Genomic DNA, 26301 nt, shown 5'->3' with positions numbered 1-26301 from the left:
TTTTAGCATAACTTTATCACTTTACTCCAATTTCCTCAGCTCTTCTATATAGTTTTTACTGTTATTGTTATCTTATTTATATATTCTCCAGATGGCTTTTCTATATTTGTTTTATTACTCCCCCTAGATTTTAAGTTCTACAAGGACATGTGTTTTCTGTTTCTTTTGTATCATAATATCTAGTACAGAGCTATGTGTGCAGTAGGAACTTAATAGTGAGCGAGTAAACACTTATTGGAACCAACTGTTACAGGCACTGTGCTAATGTCAGGGGTTACAAGAGAGTCAAAAGACAGTCCCTGTTCTCAAGAAACATACAGTCTGATGGTGGTGACAACATACAACCAACTATGTTCAGACAACCTATATGCAGGATAAATTGCAAATATTTAACATAGGGAAATAAGTAACAGAGAATGAATGAATTTTCTGATCATTTTGGGGGGGGCATAATAATTATTGATTGATCAACATGGTACATTTTGTTTTGGGGCTGATAATAATGATGACTTTGGGGATGATAACAATCACAGGTCAATCAAAGAACCCAGCCACAGAATAGAAAGGCAAGTTACATGTCATATAGAGCTGTCTTTCACTAAATTCCTACTCTAGTGTCTAATAGTAGAAGATGACCATAGGATTTTTACGTATCTTACCAAAGAGAAAAGACTTGACATTTGGTCCCAGGCATAGCCTATATACCTGGTGTCTGAAGACCAAGCAAGATAAAGTTATAGAGGCCAGTTTGGCCATGAGATGACACTTTTTTTGGTCATAGCAACTCTTGAAGACTATCTTGCTAAGTCACAGAGGGATTATGAACTGCATTAATGGAGGGAGTAGCCATCTGGAAGAAATCACAACTCCTCAAAGTATCGAAGCATATAGATGTTGATACTCATGACCAAATAGTAACTCAAATAAAAACATTTAGCAAATTCATTAGTTGTACTTAAACAGAAAATTATATTTCTAAAGTTTTTTTATATAACAGATTACTTTAAATACTAATTTTGTGTAAAGAAATGTCTCTTGACTAATGAGTAAGAATTCAGTTGCTTTTCAGTACTTACTTTTTAAAGTCTTACAAATGGTATACTTGCACTAAGAAGACAAGTAAACCATAATATTCCTGTTTTGACAACTTGAATAAAGCCATTATCGGTACAACTGATTAATTAGCCTTATGATTGAAGTTTAGGGAGTATAGAGATTTATTTCCTGTTATGGATATTTATTCATTTTTTTCCTTTTAACCCTAAACATAATCAAAACCTAAACATGAAAACAGATAAAAAAGGAACGCATAATGAAAGAATATTTATTCTCTAAAAACATTTTGAGCTTTGTGAGAATGTACTGTGTATTTCTTTTAAATGTGGTGAGCTGGAAAAAGTAGTGGCTTCAGAGTCAGAGTTCTTGGATTCACCTGCTAGCTTAGCCTCTTTCTCTCTGTGTGTCCTTGGGCAAGTGATTTTAACTTTTCTGTGCCTCAGTTTTTTTATCTACAAAATAAGATGATTGGATGAAATGATGTCTAGGGTCCTTTCTAGTTCCAAGTCTATTATCTTATAAGATAATCCTTGCTTTTTATATACTGATAACATGAGAGATGACATGAATCCATATCAATTCAATTAAAATTCTGTGATGATGGTAAATAACAATAATGGCTTATATTTAGGTTTTCTGGTCTTTCTCCAGTTTATTTTACAGATAGTAAACTAAGGTAAACAGAGTTGAGTGACTGCCCAGGGTCCCACAGCTAGTAAGTATCTGAAGAAGACGAGTCTTCCTGACTCTAGGCCTGGAACTCTATCCACTGCCCCACCTAGTTTCCCAGATAAGATATGTAGTGCCAATGTTATAATCCTCAAAGGTAAGGTTTGTGCTTTGGTAAAGCAGAAGAGCACAAGCTGTAGAGCCAGAGGTTCTGAATTCAAATCCTCTTTCTTTTGCTTACTGCCTTTGTCACCTTAGGTAAGTCACTTTATTTCCCTGGTCCTCACTTTTCTCCATTCTAAAATGAGGGGTTGGGACAAATGGTCCATGTAGTACTAGATTTATAATCCTATGCTGTGCCCAGACTTGTCATTTCTATCTTCAGAGCATTTCTCTCATATGCCACCCTCTCTTCACTGACACTGACTCTGCTTTGGTACAGGAGCATACCACTTAATGCCTGCTGGTTGTTCTCTCTGCCACGAGTCTCTCTCCATTCTAGCCTGTTCACCTCTCAGCTGTCAGATTGGCCTTTTTAAAGCAAATGTCTGACCAAGTCACCCCCCCACTCCCATTCAATAAATTCCAATGGCTCCCTATTGCCTCCAGGATCAAAATTAAATCCTGTCTTTGGCCTTTAAAGGGCTCCATAGTCTGGGCTATACTTACTTTCTTATGCCTTTGCACTCTACACCCCCACTCACCTCCATGTATGCTTTAATCCAGTAACAATGGATTTTTTGCTGTTCCTTTCATATCTCCATCTCCCAACTTTTATTATTTTCACAGTCTGAACCCCATGCCTGGAACTCTTTCCCTCCTCATTCCTCCCTCTTGGCTTCCCTGGCTTCTTTCAAATCTCAGCTAATGTCTTACCTTCTACAAGAAGTGTTTCTCAGTTCTTCTTAATCTTAGTTCCCTTCCTCTAAAATTATCTCCAATTTGCCCTTTATGTACCTTGTTGTACGTTTTTTGTTGTTGTTGTTTCCTCAATTAGACTGTGAAGTCTTTTGCTTTTCTTTGTATCTCCAATGCTTAGCATGGTGCCTGACAAATAGTGGGAGCTATATAAATCTCAGCTGACTGACTGCTTCTCTCCCCTTTTTTGTAAACAAAGTAATCAACTCAAATGATTGTGAAAGATTTTTTTACAGATATTCCTTTTGATTTCTTGCCAAATGTCACCAAGTGACATGGGAGAATCTTCATGACAGTGAGGCTCTAGTAGTAACTTGAATTTTGATATACCGTAAAGTATAAAGAGAAAGAAAGTATGGGATTTTCTATAAAAAGTGAAAAACCTATCTGAACAATGGCTTCTTCAAATTTAATTGAATAAGATATGATCCTTTTCGGAAGAATCTTAAACATGCTTTATTACAATTAAATTTAAAATGCTTTTATGCTTCTAGCACTCAAACTTTAGTCTATGGAAAGAGAACATTAGCTTGCATTGGTAAGCATTTTTGTTCATTGAGGTTTAAGGATTAGTCTATGAAACCCCAAGTAAAATGTATAAACTGGGTGGTTAGAAAGCTAATTGTCCAGGAATAGTGCATGTAAAACTGCAAGTTTAATTTAGCTACTTGGTTTGAAAAATTGACCCATAAAATCCAAACCTTCCCATAAATACAGTTGCTTTGAACTTTTAGAAATTAGAGCACTCAGAAAGCCTGACTTAAAACGCCGCACTGCAGATTTTTCCATGGGGTGAATTGCAAGCAAAAATGTTCCTAATTACCAAACAGAAAATACAACTGAGATGTCTAAAGGCTTTTAAGTATGTAAAAATGGTGATGAAAGGATTGGGTGATATTTCATGGATTTTTTGTTAGCTGATGAAACCTTATGTAAACTTCTGCTTTCACTTAAGCCTAGCTTACCAAAAGAGCTATGAATTTTTCCTCCAGCTCCTTTTCAACCGCCTCTGTAGCATATGGTGAAATATTAATCTTTTAAGATTTCTCTTAAGTCAACTTAATTCTTTTGTTACAGAGAGACCTCGAATTACCTTTGAGCCCCAAGATGTGGATGTCACTTCAGGGAACACTGTCTACTTTACTTGCCGGGCAGAAGGAAACCCCAAACCCAAGATTATTTGGCTACACAACAAGTAAATACCGTATAAATACTCTTATGTGTGTGCATACAGTATAACCTGGTTTCAAATATCAGTGCCCTAATCTTTGACCTGGAGAAGAGAAGATGCTGTAATGAAAAAAAAAACATCAGAAGGACTTGTTGACAAGCATGGTCTTTACCTCTATCTCTACCTCAATGGCCTAAGCTATCCATAGCATCTTTTAAAACAGGTTATATTTTGGGACAAGAATGATGAATGCATATGATTAGGGAGCTGGTTAAAATACTTTTGTATCATCCTTAGAAGGAGAAAGGATTGAGCAAAATAATTCATTCTAATCTTAATTGAATTGCATGGAAAAAAAATACTCCCTTTTCATAGGTTTCAGGTTTAAGCAAAGATTTGAGATTGGGTCATATAATGGCTGAAACCAGGTATATCTTTAACATTCTAATATGGTGTAGGCCATTATTCATATTGCAGCACTTATCTCCCTATAATGAAATTTTACAAATTGCTCTATGGTTGTATAGATGAAAGTAAATTTGCCTGTGTAGGTACCATTCCAGGGTGAACCCATGGAAAGCTTTGAGTTGTATAAGGAAAAGAACTTGATGCTTTGGCTAATGCGAAAGCTCCAGTTTAACTCTTGTTCCTCTAACCATTCTATGGTGGTGGGAGAGGCAAGGGAGTAGGGAGCTGATTTATCAGATGAAAAGGATTGGCAACTTCAGGCTTGCTTTTTGTCTTGGACTGTTTCATCTGGCAAGTAGTTCTCTCTATCACTAGACTTCCTGTGGGGGGTGTGATGAACTGATATTCTAGTGAGAGATAAAACATATATACCAAAAGAAAAGGATAGTGTAAGGAAAATTGGGAAAGGAGAAAGCACTAAAAATGGGGAGGGGAATGGAGATCAGATAAGGTTTCTCAGATTATGCCTGAGCTGAGTCTTGGAGGAAGACAAGAATTCTAAGAGGCAGGGATGAGGCAGGAATGAGTCACAGGTATGGAGGGATGCACTGTGCATTTGCACAGAAGTGGGGAGGGGATAGAGTTTTAGGAACAGATAGTTTTAGGACAACGGCTGGAATATAGAATTTGCAAGTGAGAGTAATATGGAATAAGTCTAGAAGGAAAATAGGGGCCAGATTATTGGCTAGGGGGAGGTGAGGTTGGACTTAAATGCCAAGCCAAGGTTTTGTATTTTATTGTATAGACCGTGAAAACCTTTGATCAGGGGGATGATATGATCATGACTTGATTTAAGAAGATTATTTTGGCAACTTTATGCAAGGTGGATTAGAGATGGGCGATATGGGAAGTGGACAGACCAATTGAGAGGTTATTACAGTAGTTCAGGCAAGAAGGATAAGAGCCCAAACTAAAATCATAACCATATGAATTCAGAAGAGACAAATTCAAGAGATATGGTGGGAGTAAAGCCAACAGGAATTGGGAACTGATTGGTACGGAGGCAAGATTGAAGGAAGGGTCAAGGATGATTTCAAGATTACAAGCCTGGGTAACTGGAGTGGTATCTTCAGTGGAAATAGAAAACATTTTTGGGGGGTGTAATTCAGTGGATCATTGAATCACACTGGCAGGGAAGATGATGATGGAAATAATTTTCTCTAAGTGTTGGGAAAGAAGCTTAACTCACATTTTTGTCTTTAGTTTCTCTACAAGGCAGAAAGATCTACAGATTTGGAAAGATTAGACAATAAGGATGAACAGGGAGTTAAAATATACGATAAGTGAGATAATTCTAAAAGAGCAGCTGCCACTAACCAATTAGTTCAAGTTATCAGGCCCTAAAGAACACCTTCCCAGTGTGCTGAGAGAATGTCTGATCTAATGTTAATGATATTTGACAATCTGTAGACAAAGGAAGTTCTACAGTACTGATTTTCACAAAAGGCGATAGCAGACCATAGCTTCAATTTCTGACAAAACTCTAGAGGTTTTTATAAAACTTATGATCTGTGAGTGTTTAGATAAGGTTGAAGCAGTCACTAAAAGCCAGTATGGCTCCATCAAGGACAGGAAAAGTAGGCTAGATGGAATTGATTTTTGATGAAGTTCCTATATTAGTAGGTGAGATGAATGCTGTAAACATAATATACATGCATTTCAGCAAAAATTTTGTCTGAGTCTCTCATGTTATCTATTTGGATAAGATGTAGAGCTGCAGAATCAGTGAGCATATAGTTATTTGGAGTACATATGGTCAGATGACTATATCCAGAGGGTAGTTTTAAAAAAGATTGCTTTCAACTTGGAGGAAGTGAGTGCCCCAGTAATCTATTCATGGTCGCAGATTGTTTGTTTCTGTAAGTTGCATAGATCTTGGGCATTAAATTTATAGATGACATAAAGTTATTGTAAGGGGGAAAACTGGCATATTTGGTGACAAAATCTTAACTATTACAATGTTCTTAATCTTATAATATGAAATGTAATAGAGATAAATGTGCATTTCTATTCTTAGTTTCAAATATTTGTGATCACAAATATAGCATGAGGAAGTTGTAGTTAGATCTAAAGGATGAAGTAAACTAAAAGCTCAAAATGAGCAAATAGTGTTGACATGATTTAAATATATATATTTTATATATGTGTTACTATATATGCACATATACATATAAATATGTATATATACATATATGCTTGTATATGTATATTTATATATATACACACATATATACACACACACACACACACACATATATGAAATATCAGGTTTCATTGACAGGCATAGTATGTAGGACAAGAGAGGTGATAATTCTATGTCCTCTGCTCTGATCTGATCACTTCTTGAACATTATATTTAATTCTGAATATCATATTTTAAGAATGCTGTCATTCTGGAGTGAATCTGAAAGAGTACAGCCAGGATGTTTAAGGTATCAGAAATCATGCTTTATGATGCTCAGTTGAAGGAACTAGGGTACCTAGCCTGGAGATGAGATGAATATTTAGATGATTGTGTTAATTGTCTTAAAATGTTACATGTTACGAGAGAGAGAGAGAGAGAGAGAGAGAGAGAGAGAGAGAGAGAGAAAGAGAGAGAGAGATATGACTTTTTCTCCCTGGTCTTAGAGGGCCCAACTAGCACTAGGAGTGCTATGGGTATAAGTATTCAACAAAAGCAGAATACATTTTGATGTTAGGAAAAATGTCCTAAGAGATTTTCAAATTCCTGAGGAAGTTCAGAGGATGGTTTCAATCCATCGACCTCTGGGTTATAGGCCCAGCACGCTTCTGCTGCGCAACTCTGAGGGGGTGGGTAGGCTTCCCAACACTGGAGAACTTTACCAATGGCAAATGACTATTTTTTTAAAAAATAATTAAATGGATTTATAATTTCCAAAATAATTCCTTGCAGAAATTCTTATTTTTATGCGGTCTTACACCTCTTAGAAGAAACCGAAGGCTTATGATGTTAGGTAACTGATAATTAGCCTATATTCCATGCAACCACTTTTCTGCTTACACCTTTTTGGGGAGACTGACAGGAATGCAGATAGAAATGAAGGCAATGGAATGAATGAACAAAAGATTCAACTGCATCTTTTTTTCTTGACTGATGACAAAGAAGGGGTATGCTGGTTGTTTTCTAATGTGAAATACATTCATATGAAAATAGCATAAGTAGAGGAGAGAGGATGACAAATGACCCAACTGGCCCTGCAGGTACTAAAATGACTACTTTTTTAGGGGAACTGAGTGAAGAGTACAGTTCAAGCATAAGTTGGACTTGATAATACCTGATTCATAGGTTCATAAATTTAGACATAGAAATATGACAACAACAGCTAACATTTATGTTGTACTTTCAATTTTGCGAAGTACTTTATATATATTATTGCAAATGACACAACAGCCATGCAAGATTGGTGCTATTATGTTATGGATGAAGAAAATGAGGCTGAGACATTTGCCCAAGGTCACACAGCTAGCGATTGTCTGAGACTGGTCTTCATGACCATAACCATCCACCATTCCACCTTTCTAGGTCGTCTCTTACAATTTCCTTATTTTGCAGAAAAAGGAATTGAGGTCCCTTCTAACTCTGTGATTCTGGTGATCTAGTCTACCTCTGTGTGAATCATAGATTCCTTCTATAATATCCTTATTAAGTGTTAATCTCACCTGTACAGTAGTGCTTTCAGTGACGTGCATCTTACTATGACACAAGGAGTCTGCTCTTGTTGTTTTCAGAGGTTCTTTCACACGTTACAGTGAGATCTTTCCTATAATTTCCACCCGTAAGTCCTATTTCCATCTTTCAGGCCAAGCTGAAGCTTTTACATGACAGCCCTTTGAACGGTAGAAGACATTGATCAAGTGCCCACTAAGTATTCTTTTCTCCAGGCTAAACATCCCAAGTTCCTTTAATTGGTGGTTCCTTTAATTGGTGGTTCCTTTAATTGGCTATTTAGTTTTGACACTCCTCTTTGTAACAACAAAGCTGCTTGCCTCTACTGTGGCTTTGCAAGGCCAATAAAACTAGCACATAGGAGGGCTGCTAGCACAGGGCCTTTGATCTACTATGCTAAGGAAAGCAACTTTAAGAGGTTAACAATCTTACTTTAATTAAACATACATATATCATTCACTTAGTTCAGGGGGAAAAGTGAGCACCCTGAACTTCAGAGCAAATACAAACAGAAAATATAAACAGATCAACTAACAGGCTTTTGTCTCATCATAGAAATGCACACATAGTTACCAGAGAGAAAAGCACCACCATCTGGGCTTTCAAAGCCAGGGGAGCTGCTTCAGTGGCTACCCAGAGTTCCACTGCCAGCACTCTTTCAATGAATGTGCCCCCAAAGGCAAAACGCTAACCTCTGAGTTTATGTACACGTCTTCAGGGTCAGTGGGCATCACAACCATGTGACTCAAATTCATATGTGCTAGGCCTTCCCTTGATGTAAGCAGGTCATCAAAGACTGATGATTCAAAGATTCCTTAGTGTTGAGAAGCACTCCAAAACAAAGAAAACAAAAAGTCCACTTTGCTTGTCATTACATTTGAAAAGCAAAACTCATCGAAAGTACTTGATTACTTCAGCATTCCAAAAGAGAAAACACCAAAAAAGTCCCAACCTAATTACAATAACACTCCACCCCTTCCAGGGTCCTTGGCTTTGCACAATCTAAGTGGCCATGGATCCTGGAACAAATTGAGACATTATACATTGGGATCCCATCAGGGAACTAAAGCATAACATTCACAACATGACAAAATGTATCATTCAGTGTCATTCCCCAAAATACTTGTTTACAATACAAACACCATCCAGCACTAGGTCATAGCAAGTTACAATCTTTTTAGTCAATACTAAATAAAGTCCTTGATGGTGTGTCCTTCTCCCCACACAGGCTTCTTCCTGGCACCCACATGGTACCAGCATGCTTTAATTAGCGAAGTCTCAACTTGAACAAAAAAGTCCAAATAAAGTTCTCTTGGGGGTCTGTTCTCCCCACACTGTTCCAGCCCCCCAAGTCCTGAAGGGCAGTTGAGCAACAAAGCCAACAGGGTGGGGTCCTTGGGAGTCCATGGCACTTCTCCCCACCCACCATAAATAACTTTACCCTCCCCCTGGGTCCCAAACCTTCCCAGGAGAAGGCAGCAGAAAAGCACACCCAGACCCTTGCTACAAAGTTTTTATTTTGCCCCAGGGCTGAATTCTGAGCTCCGGGGTTCCTGGTCATCCAGCAAGAGCCTGTGGCTCCTGGCTTCTTCCTGAATCCTGTGCTAGCAGCCCTCCTGTGTATTCTTGTTGTTGGTTATTCACCTCCACAGCAGCTGCTAGCAATGTTGTTATATTCTTCTTTCTCTTTTCCCTTCTCTGGACATGTTCAAGCTTGCCAGCATCCGTCCTAAGATGTGATACTCAGAAAAGGATGTCATTCACTATCTGTGTTCTGACCATGTGTATTAGGAGGGCAGAGTTTATAATCTCAAAGAGGATCATATATATGTCTGAAAGGTTCGGAACTGCCGGATATAAGAAACTCTCAAAGTAGGAGGCAGAAGAATCCAAGCGTATATTTAGGCTCCACAGTAACCAACCCATGAACCAGCATCCCCATTTTGACATATTGATCAAAAGCTTCCAGGCCCAATAAGTACGCCTCACAAGAGTAACCAGGAGGCTACAGAGAAGCATGATGGTGTAAAGCAAAATCATGCTTCCCCCTCTATGGTAAAAAGATTACCCACTGGCCTCAAGTCCTCGTTCAGCTTCCTCCCGTAGGTCAGCTCTGCTACCGGCAGCTCCTGCTTCAGCTTCGGCTGTGGCTGTAGCTATAGCAGCCTCTGACTGCAACGGAAGCTGTTTTTAACCATCCGGCTTCTGCGGGGGTGTAAGGTACGCCAGGGAAAGCACAGGTTCTTTCAATCTTCTTAAGCAAGGGAAGCAAGGTGAAGGGGCCGACAAGCTTACTCCAATCCAACATAAAAACAGCATTCAGTTCAGGGGAAAAAGCCAAACTAGTCAAGGGCACTTGTTGACTAAGTGCTAAGGAGCCCATTTTTGGTTACCAACACACCATGGTAGCATACAGTGAGATTATCTTCCCTCCCGTCATAAAATCTATACTTCTCTCTTAATTCAGCAAAAGATCATGTTAGTGTCTTCTACACACAAGTCACAATGTTCAAGCATTTTGAGCTAACAGTTCACTAAAACCCACAGGATTTTTAAAAAAAAAATAAAGACTGTTATCCTTAAAATCTCCCTGTCCTCTGCTTGTATAGTTTTTAAAATCTTAGGTTCAGAATGTTCTACTAAACTTCATCTTGTTTCCAATATTTAGACATTTTTATATCTTGACTCTGTCAGCTAATAATTACATTTGTTACTTCTATTTTTTCACTTGCAGTTTAATCAGTGTGTAATTTTTATTTTCATCAACATCATTGTTAAAAGTGATGACAAGATAAGGTCTGTGGACAGAGATGTATAGAATTTCACTAGAGACCTCTCTGGGTGATACTGATTTATTGGCCACCTCTCTTTGGACCCAGGCAATCAAATAATTCTGAATACACTTAACTGTACCATCATCTGGGCAGCTAAGTGGCTCAGTGGATAGAGATCTGGACCTATAGTCAGGAAGACTCTTTTTCCTGAGTTTAAATCTGGCTTCAGATACTTACTAGCAAGTCATTTAATCCTATTTGCCTCAGTTTCCTCATCTGTGAAATGAGGCAGAGAGGGAAATGGCAAACCACTCCAGTATCTTTGCCAAGAAAACACCACGTGGGATCGTAAAGAGTCCGATATGACTGGAAACGACTGAACAATAATCATCATGTAGTTAGTATTTCTAGCTTGTCTATACATCTCTTCTGAGAGACATTTCAAATATTTTCCTGAAGTCTAGGCCTATTATATTGCAAGTGGTGCACCAATCTAGTAATCACTCAAGACACAAAATATGGTTAGTTGGATATGACTTGTTTTGTGTGAAAATGGGTTAGCTTCTTGTGACCAGAAATCACAAGTAATGGCACAAATGGCCTATCTGTAACATCTTTTCAATATTTTTGGTGTGATTTTCTCAGGCTAGAGAATTTTAACTTATTTAGAGAGCGTACATGCTCTCTTACTCTGACTTTCTCATTCTTGTTTCTCTTATTATATTTATTTCTCTCTTATTCTGACTTTCAGTTCCCATGTGACTATTATTCTCTATGTTAGAGAAAACAAGCAAAATAGCTGTTGGATAGCCTACTTTTCTCTCTGCCTTCCACTAATATTTTCCCAACTATCTTAAGCAATGAACCTATCCTTTCATTTTTCTTCTTGCCTCCTGATTTTTTGTTGTCATTGACTTTTAAAGAAAACTCTTGAGTGAATTCTAGGATTTTATCTTTCTGACAGTGTTCTTACACTTCTGTCAATTGAGTTTGTATTGATCCATGGTTAAATTTCTCCTGCTTTCATCTTTGTTGCTTTTTCTTTTAAAATTTGAGCTTGTTGGAAGGTAAAACCCCTCTCTCCCCCGCACACCCCACATCAAGTCCTTTCAGATATTTTTGGATTTCTTTTTACTCCTGTCCACAGAGAAGGGCTCTTGATTCCCCACCCCTTACCCACTACAACTCCTTATGGACCAAGGTCAACTAAATCTATCTCTAAAAATTTGAGCTCCTTGAAGTACAGCAGCAGCAGCTGCAAGGACGACAACAACAACAAACAACCATAGCTTGCATTTATATGGCATCTTAACATGTGCAAAACACTTTGTAAATATTACTTCATTTGGTCCTCACAGCAATCACATATGGTGGGTGAAATTATTACTTCCATTTTACAGGTGAGAAAACCAAGGCTGAGAGGCATTTAGTGGTTTTTCCAGAGTCACTCAGCTAGTAAGTGTCTGAAGCTGCATTGAACTTAGGTTCTCCAGATTCCAAGTCCTTCACTCGGTCCACTGCAAACCTATACAACCCACATTGATTGCCTTTATATTTTCTTCCTTGTCTAGTACTTTTTATAAAAGGTTTTTGTTCTTAAGAGACTCCAAACTCACAGGAAGCTTTTTTCCATGGTAAAATACTATGTTATAGAGTTATACCTATTTTTTTCCCCTGAACATTCTTGAAAGTTTATGATACTTGTTAGATCTGACTAGGGTCTATATTCTTCTTACCTATTATAAACTCTAAAATCACGGGGTCATTTTTCTCCCAGGGTTCTCATTGTTTATCACATCACTTGCTAGTTCCTCCTCATTAGGAGAATCAGGATTGATGTTCTGCTTACTGTTTCCTCTGCCTTATGGAAGGTGTTATAAACAACAACAGATGTATATAATTAATTGATTGTTCCAATTTTATCAGACACACTTTCAGCAGATTCATTTTAATTCAACTGATAGCTATTAAGCACCTTCTGTATACAGAGGACTATGCTAGGCATTGGGAGAGACATAGTTTTGATAAGAAACAGTCTCAATCCTCTGTGTTTACAGTCCAATAGCAGAAAAAGACATACACCCATAGCTATTATACATATTAAACTGTCTACTCCTCCAGAGCCTTTGCATCCCCGGTGCTTAACATAGTGCCTGGCAAATATGTATAAATGTTTGTTGACTGATTAATAACACATAAATGCCTTAAAGATAAGTAAAACACTGAAGGGTGCCAAAGTAGTGAAGTCAAGAGAAATACCAAGTTTGTGTCTATGTGAGAGAGAGTGGGGATGGAGATGTATAAAGCAGGGTTTAGACTTGTTAAGTTTGGGATAGCTATGAGGAGAGGTCTTGTAAGGCAGTTAGAGGTATGTGGTTGTAGAGCTCATTAAGATCTGGGCAGTAGATATAAATTTAGCAATTATATTTTTAGGAATGTGGACTGCTCTATAGGTTTGGAAAGGTAGAGCTGGAAGATGCATGAAAGAGGAAACAATTGAAGAAACAATGTTCTGGGGGAGCCAGCCAGCATGAGATTGATAATGATGGTGGTAGATGGATTAGCCTTAGTGAGGAGTAAGAATATCTCTTACACTGTGTCAGCAAAAACGGAGAAGAGGCTGATGATGCCAAGAGGTTCTGAGAGTTGGTAGAAGGGAGAAGAGGGATTTACCTATAAGTGACCTCAGTTTTTTTTTCAGTCAAGTATGAGGCTAAGCAAAGCAGTAACTAGGATGATGTGCCAGGGAATTTTTTTAGTGTGCAGAAATATAAAAGACACTGAAAGTATTTTTACTTTTTCAGCAAGTAGTAGAAACAATTGAGTTGAGCCCCTAATTAACAAGAATAATTAGATAAAATAGTAAGCCCCAAAATGGTTCACTTTCCCCATATATTATCATGATAAGCTGCTCCTTGGCCTAATCATATCCTCCCTCTACTGCCAAAGTTATGTCCTACTGGGTATTCTTGGATTTCTGTTTACCTCCTTCCATAGGAAAAGGCTCTAGATTCTTTCCACCCTACAATTCCTTATGTACCAAGGTCAGCTAAATCTGTTTTTAAACATTTTATATGAATTTACCTTTTATTCTTCTTACCTTAGGACACATTTTTAGTTGTTTGCCTCATAGGCCAAAACTTCTAGTTCAACTCTAAGCTACATATCCTGTGATAAGGTGGGGCACAAGGGTACAATTAGTGGTCAGAGAATAGATTTGGAATAGTTTTGTGGAGAGCCTATAAGAATAGAATAGAAGCCTTGGCAAACAGCAGGGAAAACCCAGCTGAGGTGAGATGCCATATATTAGTTTATTAAATCAGTTCCCTTTTGTCATTTGGAATAGTTTCTGTGGTATGGCAATCCATTAGATGCAAGCAGGTATGCCCAAAGGCAACTATGAAAGGTGAATTCTCTAAGGCTATATGCAGCATTGATTTTGGAGAACCCATCTTGGGCATATAGGATGCTTTGTCCTGTTGTGGTTGTGTGATATAGCACTGAGGGAGCTATTTGATTTTCTGGTTTTCTCCTGTCTGCCCATTGGCATTTAGATTGGCACCACTTATCCCCAAAGACTGTGCCAGCGGGTCCAACTCTTCTTCCTTTTACCTGCTCATGTCATTGTTCAAATATCTATGTCCAGATGATTTCAGACCCCCATCTCAACTCTCTCTTGTCTCTAGACCAGTTTAATTATTTCTATCATCAAGCCCAAGTTATCTGCCTCCCTCTCAACATTCCTTTCTACTCAGAAGAAGAGTTTAGGTGAATTTGGAATGAGGAAGGTGTGCTAGCTAAGTGAGGGAAGGCTGTGATGCTGCTTCATTTTCTAAATAGATGCTACTCTGGAATGCAGAGCTGAAACTACCTTCCCTTCTAGCTTTTGCTGACTCGCAGGCTACATGAAAGCAAAGTAATTTGTGTCCCTCAGGTGAAGAAAAGCTGAAATTAAACCTTGGACTTTCACAACATTCTTCACTAAATGAAAATATTAACCCAGAATTAATACTTGATTAAAATAATAACATACTTAAGAAGTTCCAGGCTTTTCATGTGGATAATTTTTTAAAAATTGTTTTAAAATAAATTTTTGAGTAAAATTTGTTTTCAGCCACTCATTGGACATGAAAGATAATGCTCGACTGAATTTACTTGATGATGGAACGCTCATGATCCTGAACACGAGAGAGTCAGACCAAGGTGTATATCAGTGCATGGCCAAGAATTCTGCTGGGGAAGTCAAGACACAGAATGTCATTCTCAGATATACCAGTCTTCCAAGTAAAGTTTTGTTTTCTTCTTCTTCTGTTGTTATTTCAAATAGAACTAGGTGATTTATCACTAATTTACAATGTGTAACTACAAGGTACAGTTATTATTAGTCACAATTTTAAAATGTTCTTTATTGCTACTTCAAAGAGACTACCTAATATTTCTTTTTTCCTCTTGACATTTGTCTTCTTTTATTTTCTTCATTAATTTTAATGCTATATCTCATAAACTTCAGCTGGAGAATACTTCTGATTAGACAACTACAAGAAGACTTGCCATATCTGTCAATTCTTGTTTTATTAGGAGATCTAAAAGTTGTGAAATTGGCTGTTTACAATCTTGCTGGTTTGTTACTGATTATTTTTAGTTTATCCGTAGTATATTAAGAACAATTCCTAGTTTTCATCATGTTTCATTATGACTTTGCAGAAAAGAACTGTTTCTGTTTGACCACAAACTATCATCATTTCATTTCTACTTAATGTATTTTAAATAGTATTAATTAAAAATAAAAAAAAACTCTCAAATAAAAATCTGCCAGTTAGAATTCCTTTTCTGATCTGTTTCAGGTACCATCTTCTCCATGAAGCATTTTTGTGATCCCCCAAACTACTAGTCTTACCCTTTACAAACTACCACATATATAATTACTCTGCATTTATTTATTAACTTTATATTTCTGCTATACATATTTTACGTACTTATTTCCCCCATTAAAATGTTCGTGCTTCTTGCAAGAAGAGATCGTTTCATTATTTGTGTTTAAATCTCTGATACCTAGCACAGCACTTAGAAGATAGTAGACAATAAATACTTCTTGATTGATTGAAGGTGATAAAATATTTGCAACTATGTAAAGTACGTTAATGGCTAGGCTTTGCAACAATCCTAATAGATTGTGCCCATGTAACTCAGAGTAATATTATATAGCTTGATGGGTCAAAATTTGTCCTTTATAGAGGGTTACTTGATTACATGTTGAAATATACTTCAGTTTCTAGTTCAATACATTTTTTTTAAAAAGTTAGATCAGTTTAGGACAAGAATTTTTTTTTTTTGGATCATGGAGTCTTTGAGTGTCTGGTTAAGCCTATGAACCCTTTCTCAGAATAATATTTTAAATTCATAAAGTAAAATAGGATTATAAAAATCATTTATGTATAAGAAATCTTGTATCTATTCATTGGATTGGTAAAGGAGGAAGAAGATTATGTAGGAGCTACATTGAATAGATACATATGTCATGGAGATAGACATTACTCTATACAATCTGCAGCTCCTGGTGATACCATGTCAATCATTGTCAATAGTGGAAATTGTTGTCTTAATAATCCATTCCTGTATAAGCTTTATCCAATTGTAAGATCTTAGAATTCTAGAATTGCAGAATTACAAGGGAACTCAGAGGTCACTGAGTCCGATCTTTACCCAAAGCATGGATTTCGTCTGTAGTAGGTGGCATTATAAAAATGTAGCTACCATCACAGACATCTTTGAAATGCTTGGAGTTCCTCAGAGAGAAAAATGTCCTCCAAGGATTTGGGGGATATTCAACTAAAAGAAGATCCTTTCTTTAAAGTCATGCTTGTTATTTGACAGTTGATTATTTTGGTACTCAGGATGTTTATCCTGATTGGCGCTAATGACTCGAAATGAATTTTGAATCTGATAGTCTTCAGTGGTTCAAAACTACAGAACAAATGCATGAAAGTGTCTTCTTAACATAGGCTTACTGATGTTAACTTCTTTCTCTCTTTTGCCCACAGCCAAGCCCAGTTTTGTAATCCAGCCTCAGGACACAGAGGTTCTTATTGGCACCAGTGTAACTTTAGAATGCATGGCCACAGGCCATCCCCAACCCCATATTGTTTGGACCAGGGGCAAAGCAGAGGCTTTGGATGAATCCAGGTACATCATCACTTCTGGAGGATTGTTTATTCAGAATATCACATTGCAGGACCATGGTCAGTTTACCTGTCACGCCAGTAATCAACAAGGATCTATTCAATCAACGGCAGCTATTATTGTGCAAGGTATGTAGAGTAGAAGGTCTTCACAAAACATGGTCCGGCTGTTACTCTCAAAGTAAAAACGTTTAACATGATCTAAAGGTTGAAAGGACAAGTCAAACCCCCATGTTTTACAGATGAGGAAATTCAGGTCTAGAGGAAGTTAAGTGATTCCCTCAAGGTCATATAGTACTATCTATAAGGTACTAAGTAGCAGATTCAGGATTTGAACTCAGGCCGTATGACTCCAAGTTCAATATTCTTTCTACTGTACCACACTGCTTTACCTGTTCTGCCCTTTCTGATTAGAATTGCTCCTTTGGATAGAGAAAGCAGGAATTAGGGGAAAGGGTGGAAACTGGAGAGGCAGATTTAAGCTCCATGTTAGGGAAAAACTTTCTAACAATTAGAGTTTTCTTGGGAGATAGGAGGCTCCATATCATTAGAGGTCTTTAGGCATTGGCTAGATGGTCAGTTAGACGAGATGGTCTCTGGGGTCCCTTCTAACTCTGAGATGTTATTATTATTGTTAATATTTTTGTTGATACTGTTATTACTATTAATTGTTATTCAGTGAATCCCAGAATCCAGTTTGAGTGAAAACAGAATTAATTTAAAATGAGTAGGGGTAGGAAGAAATAGTTTTATTTTACAGATGACTTTGATATGATAGATTTTTCCAAAAGCAATCTATATTACATGTAAGAAATCATGTCATAATGGAGAGATCTTAGGAAGACCTGGGTACAAATTCTGCTTGAGACACTTATTGGCTTTTTGTGACCATGTAATGTTAATGGGACAATGAGATCTTCCTTGCCCATTAATAGGCCTCATGTGGAGCCCATTGGAAAATGGATTTGCCTAAGGAGGAGCTTGATTTACGGGGAGGCTTGCTTGTAGAAAGGCTTTCACTAATTTTTTGCTAATTTCTAATTAAGCACTGAGTCACGAGGGTTGTGATGCCTTCTGGCTCTGAGAATTGTATATATACTCCGGTAGTTTGCTTTGGGGGTTCACTTATGAGAAGGATCTTGTGATTCCCTGGTTGAGACTCTGAGTAGCCTTATGTTCAGAACTTCCTGTCTGCTCAGATGTAAAGGCTCTCTCGATCCAATGGTGTATGTGAAGTATATAGCAACAGTGCTTTGGTTCAGGCACTCAAGAGCCCTGTCTGTTGGTCTTTATGCTAATTTCTCTGCTCGTACTTTCTCTGTATTTTCTTCGCTTGTACTTTCTCTGATGTTCAGGGTGCTGACCCTTCCCCTGAACCAGTGAATGTAATTAAAAGTAGGATTGTTAACCCCTTTAAAAGCTATCTTTCCTAATAAAGCAGATCAAAGGACCTGTGCCAGCAGCCATCCTGGGTGTGCCAGTGTGGTTGCTGTCGCAGACCACCAGCACATTACTTGGTTTTTCTGAGCCTCAGGCTGTCAGTTATAGATAGCTCATGGTCTGAGAGCTCCCACTCTAATGAAATCTCAGGCCCTTGGCACATTGATATAATCTTTATGATAAGACATTCATCAGTACTCTATTCAGGTGTTATAATTTATAACTAATACTGCTATTTCAATAATAATAATAATAAAAAAACACATATCTGGCACTTTACAGTTTCCCTAGCCCTTTGGAATATATGATCTCATTTGAAATTCACAGCAACTTTTTGAAGTAGGCAGGAAGGTAGTGCTATCTCATTTATTTATGTCTATATACTAAGATTTGTATGATTTCAACTGCCCTGTCCCCTCACTCTAGATTTCTAGGAACAGTGGGGTAATTGCAGAACTATACCTAGGGGTGATTTGTTTGTCTTAAATGACTACAACCCATGCTGGGAGTAGAGTATTAGAAAATTTTGCTTTATTTTTCAGTATCAATAACAATAGCTGACAATTATACAATATTTTCCTATGTGCTTTGCATACATTATTTCATAATAACAGTGCAAGGATAGGCATTATAATTTTTATTAGAGCAGTTTTGTACATGAAATAAGCAAAAAGAAAGAAAGTGACCTCTTTCAAGCGCCACTGCTTGCAAATCTTTCCAGTGAGATTTGAGTACACGTCACTCCTCACTCCAATTCTAGCATTGTTTCTTCTATATCAGACTGTCTCTTTTGAATGAAGAATAATCCTTTAATGTAAAGAGATACCTAGATTCATTTTATAGGCAATAATCATTCTATCAATGAACATTTATTAAGCATTCTTATTACTATGTGCCAGACATAATAATTATTAAGCCTACAAAGTGCTTTATATTCAGCATTTCATTTGAGTCTTATAATAGACAGCGCTACAGGTATTATTGTCCCTGTTTCATGGAGGAGAGAAATGGAGCAGAGAGATGTTCAATTGCTTTCCTATAAAAAGACCTTTTCCCTCAGCAATAAGTATCTGAGGCAGGATCCGTCAACAGGCAATCATAGCATGAGACTTATGTGAGAACCAGGTTTATTACAAGAGAAATGAACATGCTTGAGGAACACAAAGGGTTCCCAGTCTCTATAGAAGTTTACATTTTTATAATAGCAGGCCAAAGGGAAGAGGGGATACCAGGAAGGGGCGTGACATGGGAGGAGGAACTATGGCATCAAAGATGGGAAAAAAGATAAGACCACTACCCACTGGTCTGGGCAAAGTGATGGCAAAAACCTCATTCTTTTCCCTTGAGAATTGCTAGACTATGAAGATAGGAGGGTCCACTTATCTGCTAAGGACACCAGTTGCTCAGGCATTATCCCAGTCTGATACAGACTGGCTAGCGCCTGTTTTGCCTCCAAAGGACACACAGGGAGTCCAGCTTGGGGTACAAACAACAAATTATGTCAGCTCAGGGAGAGCTCTGTCCTTGACACATTCAGGGTCTCCTGCATGCTCTGGGTTCAGTGTTTCTGGAAAATATAGCAATTCAAAAAGACAGATTCAGGGGATCCCTTGACCTAATTGAATTCAGATGTTACTGATACCAAGCCCAGCACTTTTTATCAGTTATACCATGTGGTGTTGTTTTTTTTTTTTCTTTTGGTCTGTGTTACCTTTCACAACATGACAAACAGAAGTATGTTTTTCAATATGTTATACATTGCAAATATATAATCTATGTCAAATTGCTTACCATGTCAGAGAAGGGAGAGGGGAGGGAGAGAGGGTGAGAATTTGGAACTCTAAATAAAAAAAACGAATGTTAAAAAGTGATTTTACTTGTGATTGGGAAAAAACAAAATATTATTAAAATCAGTTATATAATCTCTCAAGGTACAGTGGTAGGAAAAAAAAACAACCCAAAATGAAATATTTATTGTGACCTAAAGTAATTAAGATATCACAAAATATGGAAGTTTCCAAATAATGACTATTGTTTGGAATGGTAGAAGAAGATGAAGTGGATAACAATACTAACTTACCAATTTATATAGCATTTGGTGTAACAGGACCTTTTCCACTCCCTATCCTCCCCACAGAGCATATTCAGAGTCTTCCTTCCTGGTTTCAGTGACCCTTAGGTTCAATACCTCATCCTACTGCAGCTGTAAAGAGAAGGGGAAGGGGGATGACCACTCCGGTTCTACCACCTCATCCTCAAATACAGGACCCTTTCAGCACTGGGCCACCACATAGCCAGAACTAGGTCCATGGTCACCAGAAATAGGAATATGACTCCATGTGTACTCATTTCTTCTCCATGCCCCTGACTCTGCCATGCACATCCTCACAACAATCCAGTGAGGTAGATACTCCAAGGGTTATTATTCCTACTTTACAGATGCAGAAACTGAAGATTAGATAGGCCAAGTGTGTCTTACTGAACTCTCCAAAGTGAGGAAATGGTATACTTTCCCCATGTATGAGATGCACCTCAATTTTAGGGCCCAAAATTTGAAAAAAAATGTATTACATAAAGTTATGGAACTCAGGTTTTATTCATCTGCTCATAGCTTTCAGGCATCTTTTGGGGAAGTTTGGTGCATGTACACATGCTTAGTCCATTCTGTTTCATGAACCTGAAGCACCAATTATGTCCTCCTTCGAAATCAGTAACTTCTTTTTCATCAGCAACTCTTCTTGCCGCATGCTGAAACATCTTTGTGGACACAGGAATTCCAATTGCCCTTTGCTCTTCAATCCATGTCTTCAATGCCCTCTCTAAATCAGGCCATTTTGCTGACTTGCCTCTCATGGCCTTCTGCTGTGGCTTTTCAGTAGGGTTTCTTCTTCCCGTAGCCAGACTCCGATTGTTTTCTCAGTTGGAGGAGGACCAAACTTACGTTCAGCAGCTTGATTTCCATTCACTTTTGCAAACTGGATCACTTTTAACTTGAATTCAGCACTCTACGAAAATCTTTTCTGAGCCATTTCTGGACAGAACGTGGCAAAATGTAACATAATGTACCGGTAACAAATGTGAAACAATGAGCACAAAGACAACAAGTGCAAAAAAGCGGGAAATGCAAGTAAAAAAATCTACAACAGTGAACGCAAAAACAAGCGCAAAAAAGCAGGAAATGCAAGTAAAAATATCTACAATCACTGTATAAGATGCACCCAGTTTTTAGATCCCAAATTTTCTGAAAAAGGGTGCATCTTATACATGGGGAAATAGGTAGGTGTCTTGACTGTAAGTCCAATGCACTTTTCACTCTACCATGTTGCCTCTCAAACAAACTAAAATGGCAAGAGTTATTTTTTGAACTTTCAAACTGTGTTGGGCCTGTTTTCTTGAAATGATTTTATTGCTTTGCACAAATTTGCATTTTATTGATTCCTTTATGACTTAATGCAGTTTGCTTGATTGGAAAAGTATTACCTGTATCAGCACCCTTCCTACCCCACCCACCCCTTTTGTCAGCGTTTTCTTTATTTCACAATGACCTACTTTTTTATTTTGGCCACTAGTAAGGGCTTGACTCACAGCCTTACTGTTTGGTTGGTATTATGTTCTCAGTTGTTATAATCAATTCTGAAATGGTTTATGTTATCTGTTCTAGAGAATAATCTTTGATTATATTCTAATATAGGGATTATATAATCAATCAAAGCAATTGAAATCATATAAATCTTATAATACAGACAAAAATAAATGAGGTGATGCTACCTTCCCTGCCTACTTCAAAAAGCTGTGGTGAATTTCAAATTAGATAATAGATCAGATATGTGTTATTATTGTTGTTGTTGTAGTACCACAGTGCAACAGTGTTTTCCTTTGAACTAAAGGATCGATAATGGAAATCACCATCTGCTTATCTTTGTGGCTTTCTTGTATCAGTTTGAGGATTTTTTTTTTGAAATCCTACTTAAATGAGTTCATTAAACCATCCAAATGGTTTACAAAAAGAGAGTTTTTATTATTTGGCTATTGAAATGGACTATATACTTAAAGATGTTACTCTTTATCGTCCTTTTAACAGGTGTTATTTCAATTTGTTCTAGATCTTTAATATCCATTATTCTGAGATCACAATTAAAGCCATACAGACGCCCCTCTCACATGGCAGAGGGAAATGATGAATAAAAATGGAAAACAAGGCCTTCAATGAGCAACGTAAATCAACATGCAAGGCAGGCACTTCGTTTATAAGGCATACAGTAATTAATGCTGTAAATCAAAAGTCTTTTTTACTAGGCATCCCAGGAATGAATAGCTAGAAGGGCCCACTCTTGATTGATTTTTGTAAAATAACAAAACACTTTATGCAGTAGATAGAAGCACATAATAACTTTGACTCCCCAGTGAAAATAGCTCATTTTAGGCAACTTCATAAAATAATGACTGTGTTTCCAACATTCCTAGTGTGATTGTAGTTCCTGTAATTTTCTGATAGCTGGTCCAGTGAGTTAACCTAATTTCTAAGTTCTAATTTATATGGCCTACTAGCAAGCAAATTTCATGTCCATGTCTTTTCAGTATTTTACTTATTAGAATACCATTTCTCCAGTATTCTAACAATATGGTATTTAAAATGTTAGATATAACATAAAACAATTCTTCACTGGATTTTCTTTTATTCTGAATTATCTTTCTTATAAGAACACATGTGTACTATTTCTCTCTAGAGCAGTTCATTCATATTTTAAAATTGTGAAGTAATTACCTTGGTTTGCTTCTGAAAATCTAGTCAAATGTTTAGACTAAGAAATATCAGTCCACTATGATAGTGGCATGTCATGTTTGTTGCTGCAGTTGGCAGCTTCAGGTGATAAAACCTACTCTTCTAATTCCTTCATTTGTCTCACCAAGGAAGAATCTATGATCATCTTCTGATTTAGTTGCAACTTCTTTCCATCATCTAGCTGTATGTATAATGATAATAATGTAATTCCTGTAGTAGTATGTACATTTTTTGGTTATTGGCCAAGGAACTCACATTTACCAATAACTAAGTTAAAGTTTATTAACATAGTAACAGTTTAATTTTTGACACCCACTCTTTTGTTTTCCACCACTGACTGCCACCATTTCTATAGAAGCAGAAGAGGCTGCTGCACAAGTTTATTTTCTGATTGATAATTTGTGGGACCTAATTTGATTCCCCAAATATTTATTTTTCAAAATTGCTTCTTCCTGTCTCCTATGTGCTGCTAATGATATGAGCATAAGTAGAGTTTCTCTCAAGATTTCTCTTATTTCATCTACATCCATAGAAGCAGCTAGATGGAGTAGATAGAGCACTAAGACTGGGATTAGGTAGATTTGAATTCAAATCTCGCCCCAGACACTTGTTAATTTTGTGATCCAGGGCAAGGCACTTAACCTCTGACTCTGTTTCTTCAACTTTTAAATGAGGATAATAAATAGCACTACCTCCTGGGTTCTTGTGAGGATAAAGTAAGATAACATTTATAAAATGATTAGCACAGTCTTGGGCAAATTGTAGGCACTTACTAAATGGTTGATTCCTTGTTTGTTAAACTTGGGCAAGTCCAGGGAGGGGCTAGAGCTAATGTGAATGAATTGTCAACGTCAGCACTTACAGCTTGGAAATCTGCAAACACTACAGATCAGAGCTTGATTTCTTGTTTTATTGATTTTCCAGACTTAAGGAAATGATGAAAAATGCTAATAATGCAGATTAGATTTAAAAGTGTGTCATTTGTAGATTTTTTTCAGAGTGCTGGTTGCTAAACATTTACCAACACACCCTGGACAACTCTCCTAAACTTTCAGAGCCTTGATTTCCTCATATATAGAATGGAGATAACAGAACCTCCCCTACTCACCTCACATCATTACTGTGAATATAATAGGTGATAAAGATATGCAGGTGTTTTTAAACCATAAAGCACTATAAAATGTAAAATTAATTTTATTATTTTCATCCATTGAACAATAATAGCTAGCAAACACATAGCTCTTTAAATTTTGGGAAGACCTTTACTAATCTTACTCAATTTAATCCTCACAATAATCCTTGGAGTGAGGTAATATTTTTATCTCCATTTAACACATAAAGAAACTGAGGCAAACAGAGGGGAAGTGACTTTGTCTAGGCTCATACAGCTAGTAAGCATCTGAGGCAAGATTCGAACTTGGGGCTTCTTGACTCTTAAGTCCAACACAATATCTATTACACCAACTAGCTGCCCTATTTCTGCATGGCTGTATTGGTTATAAGATAACTTATCTATTCATTGACTGAATCATTCAATAGCCATTTATTAAACACTTCTGTATACAGAAGATTTTACACTAAGATAAGAAGTTAGTTAAGACTTCATCCCTGCCCTCAGGTGCTTACAACTGAGTAGGATAAAATAATAAGATAGAAAAGTTAATTAAAATGATAAAAATGTGAATCAAACAGTAAGCCTGTTTTCTATTTTCAGAAGCATAGTAATATTAAAAAATGCTGTTCAGATGCCATGATTTTAATTCTGATCTTTGTTTTCATTTGCTTGTTTCAGTATATGGTTTTAATTTTTTCCTGGTTGTCATTTGTAGAGCTCTTAGCAATATATGCAATATATTCACATACATCACATTCTCTGATCTGTAAATCAGCTTTTTGAGATGGAAGGGGCAGCTATCTCCATTTTTACAGAAAAGAAAACTGAAACTCTTCAAGATTGAACCCATGGTCAAGCAGCTAGTAAGTAAGAGAGTCAGGAAAGAGACTCAGGTCTTTTGACTCCAAGGTTTTTTCCAAGGGTTTTTTAGTCTCTCATTGATATAAGTTTAGACAACTGTAAAAAACATGGGTCAAATCTGCTACTCCTTTAAAAAATAGATTTTGTGGACATAAACTGTCTTTGTATTCCAACTGTTTATTTACTATAACCACTAATTAATCTTTTTTAATGCAGTAAGTTACCCTTTATTATAGATAAAATTCCACTAAGAAAGAGTGGTTGGGAAACTTTTTTTTTTAATAGGAAAGATAACATGGAACTAGAAGAATGACCTAGGCTCTAGTCTGAACAGTTACTAAATAGCCAAGTGACCTTGAAAAAGTCATTTAATATCTCTTGACCTCACTTTTCCTCCTTTGCAAAATGAAGAATTTAAAGCATCTCTCAGAGGCTCCTTTCAAGTCTAAAATGTTCTAATTTTATCATAAATGTCTGGCACACAATCCCAAGGGCTTTTAATAAATCCATGTGATTTTGTAGAATTAGTGAGAAAAGATATCTGTGTGCAGGACTAGTAATAAAATTTTGATTTAACAAAGATATTAAATGACTTTAATCTGTACACAGAATTAGAGCTCAGTGGGCCCTTACAGATAACTTACCTTTCCAGTTTCCTAACTTTTCATTTGGGGAAACTGAGGCTTAGAGACATAAAGAGATAGACCTAGGGTTTTAGGGGTCATAAGTAACAGAGTGGGAATGTGAACCCAGATCTTCTGACTTCAGATCTTTGACCCATTATACCACAGAACATATGTATCAATTAGAATAGAGCTTGTCATACTATGATTGTACTCTTAGGGAAGGAAGACTGATAGCTAACAAGATGGAGAGGTAACTTATTTTGCCATTTCAATTAAACTATTCAAGGAATTCAGAGAACAAAATTCCCTGGATAATACTATCACCCCATTCAATGTTTTCTGTTCTGGTGTCATGTTCCCAGTTTAAGAAAGGGACATGAGCCATAGCTAGTGGGCAGAGTGGGTGGAGTGCTCGAGTTGGAGTAAGGAAGACACTAGTTCAAATCTTAACTGAGACAAATTGGCTGTTTGATGATGGGCAAGTCACTCCATATTGCTTATCCTCAGTTTCTTTATCTTTAAAAAGCAAGCATAAAAACACCTCCTCGCAGAGT

At 37.1% G+C, this 26301-nt stretch overlaps 1 protein-coding gene across 1 annotated transcript in view; it reads left to right on the top strand.

Annotated features, from left to right (window-relative positions):
* Positions 1–26301, top strand: part of PXDNL (peroxidasin like) — a 570999-nt gene that overhangs the window by 400511 nt on the left and 144187 nt on the right. The window contains exons 8-10 of the mRNA XM_036767090.1: positions 3721–3838; positions 14859–15033; positions 16791–17052. Coding sequence (XP_036622985.1) covers positions 3721–3838; positions 14859–15033; positions 16791–17052 — 555 coding nt within the window. The remainder of the gene's footprint in view (positions 1–3720; positions 3839–14858; positions 15034–16790; positions 17053–26301) is intronic.

The sequence above is a fragment of the Trichosurus vulpecula genome, chromosome 1, assembly GCF_011100635.1.
Source record: "Trichosurus vulpecula isolate mTriVul1 chromosome 1, mTriVul1.pri, whole genome shotgun sequence".
NCBI lineage: Eukaryota > Metazoa > Chordata > Mammalia > Diprotodontia > Phalangeridae > Trichosurus > Trichosurus vulpecula.
This window is presented reverse-complemented; position numbering and strand designations above follow the sequence as displayed.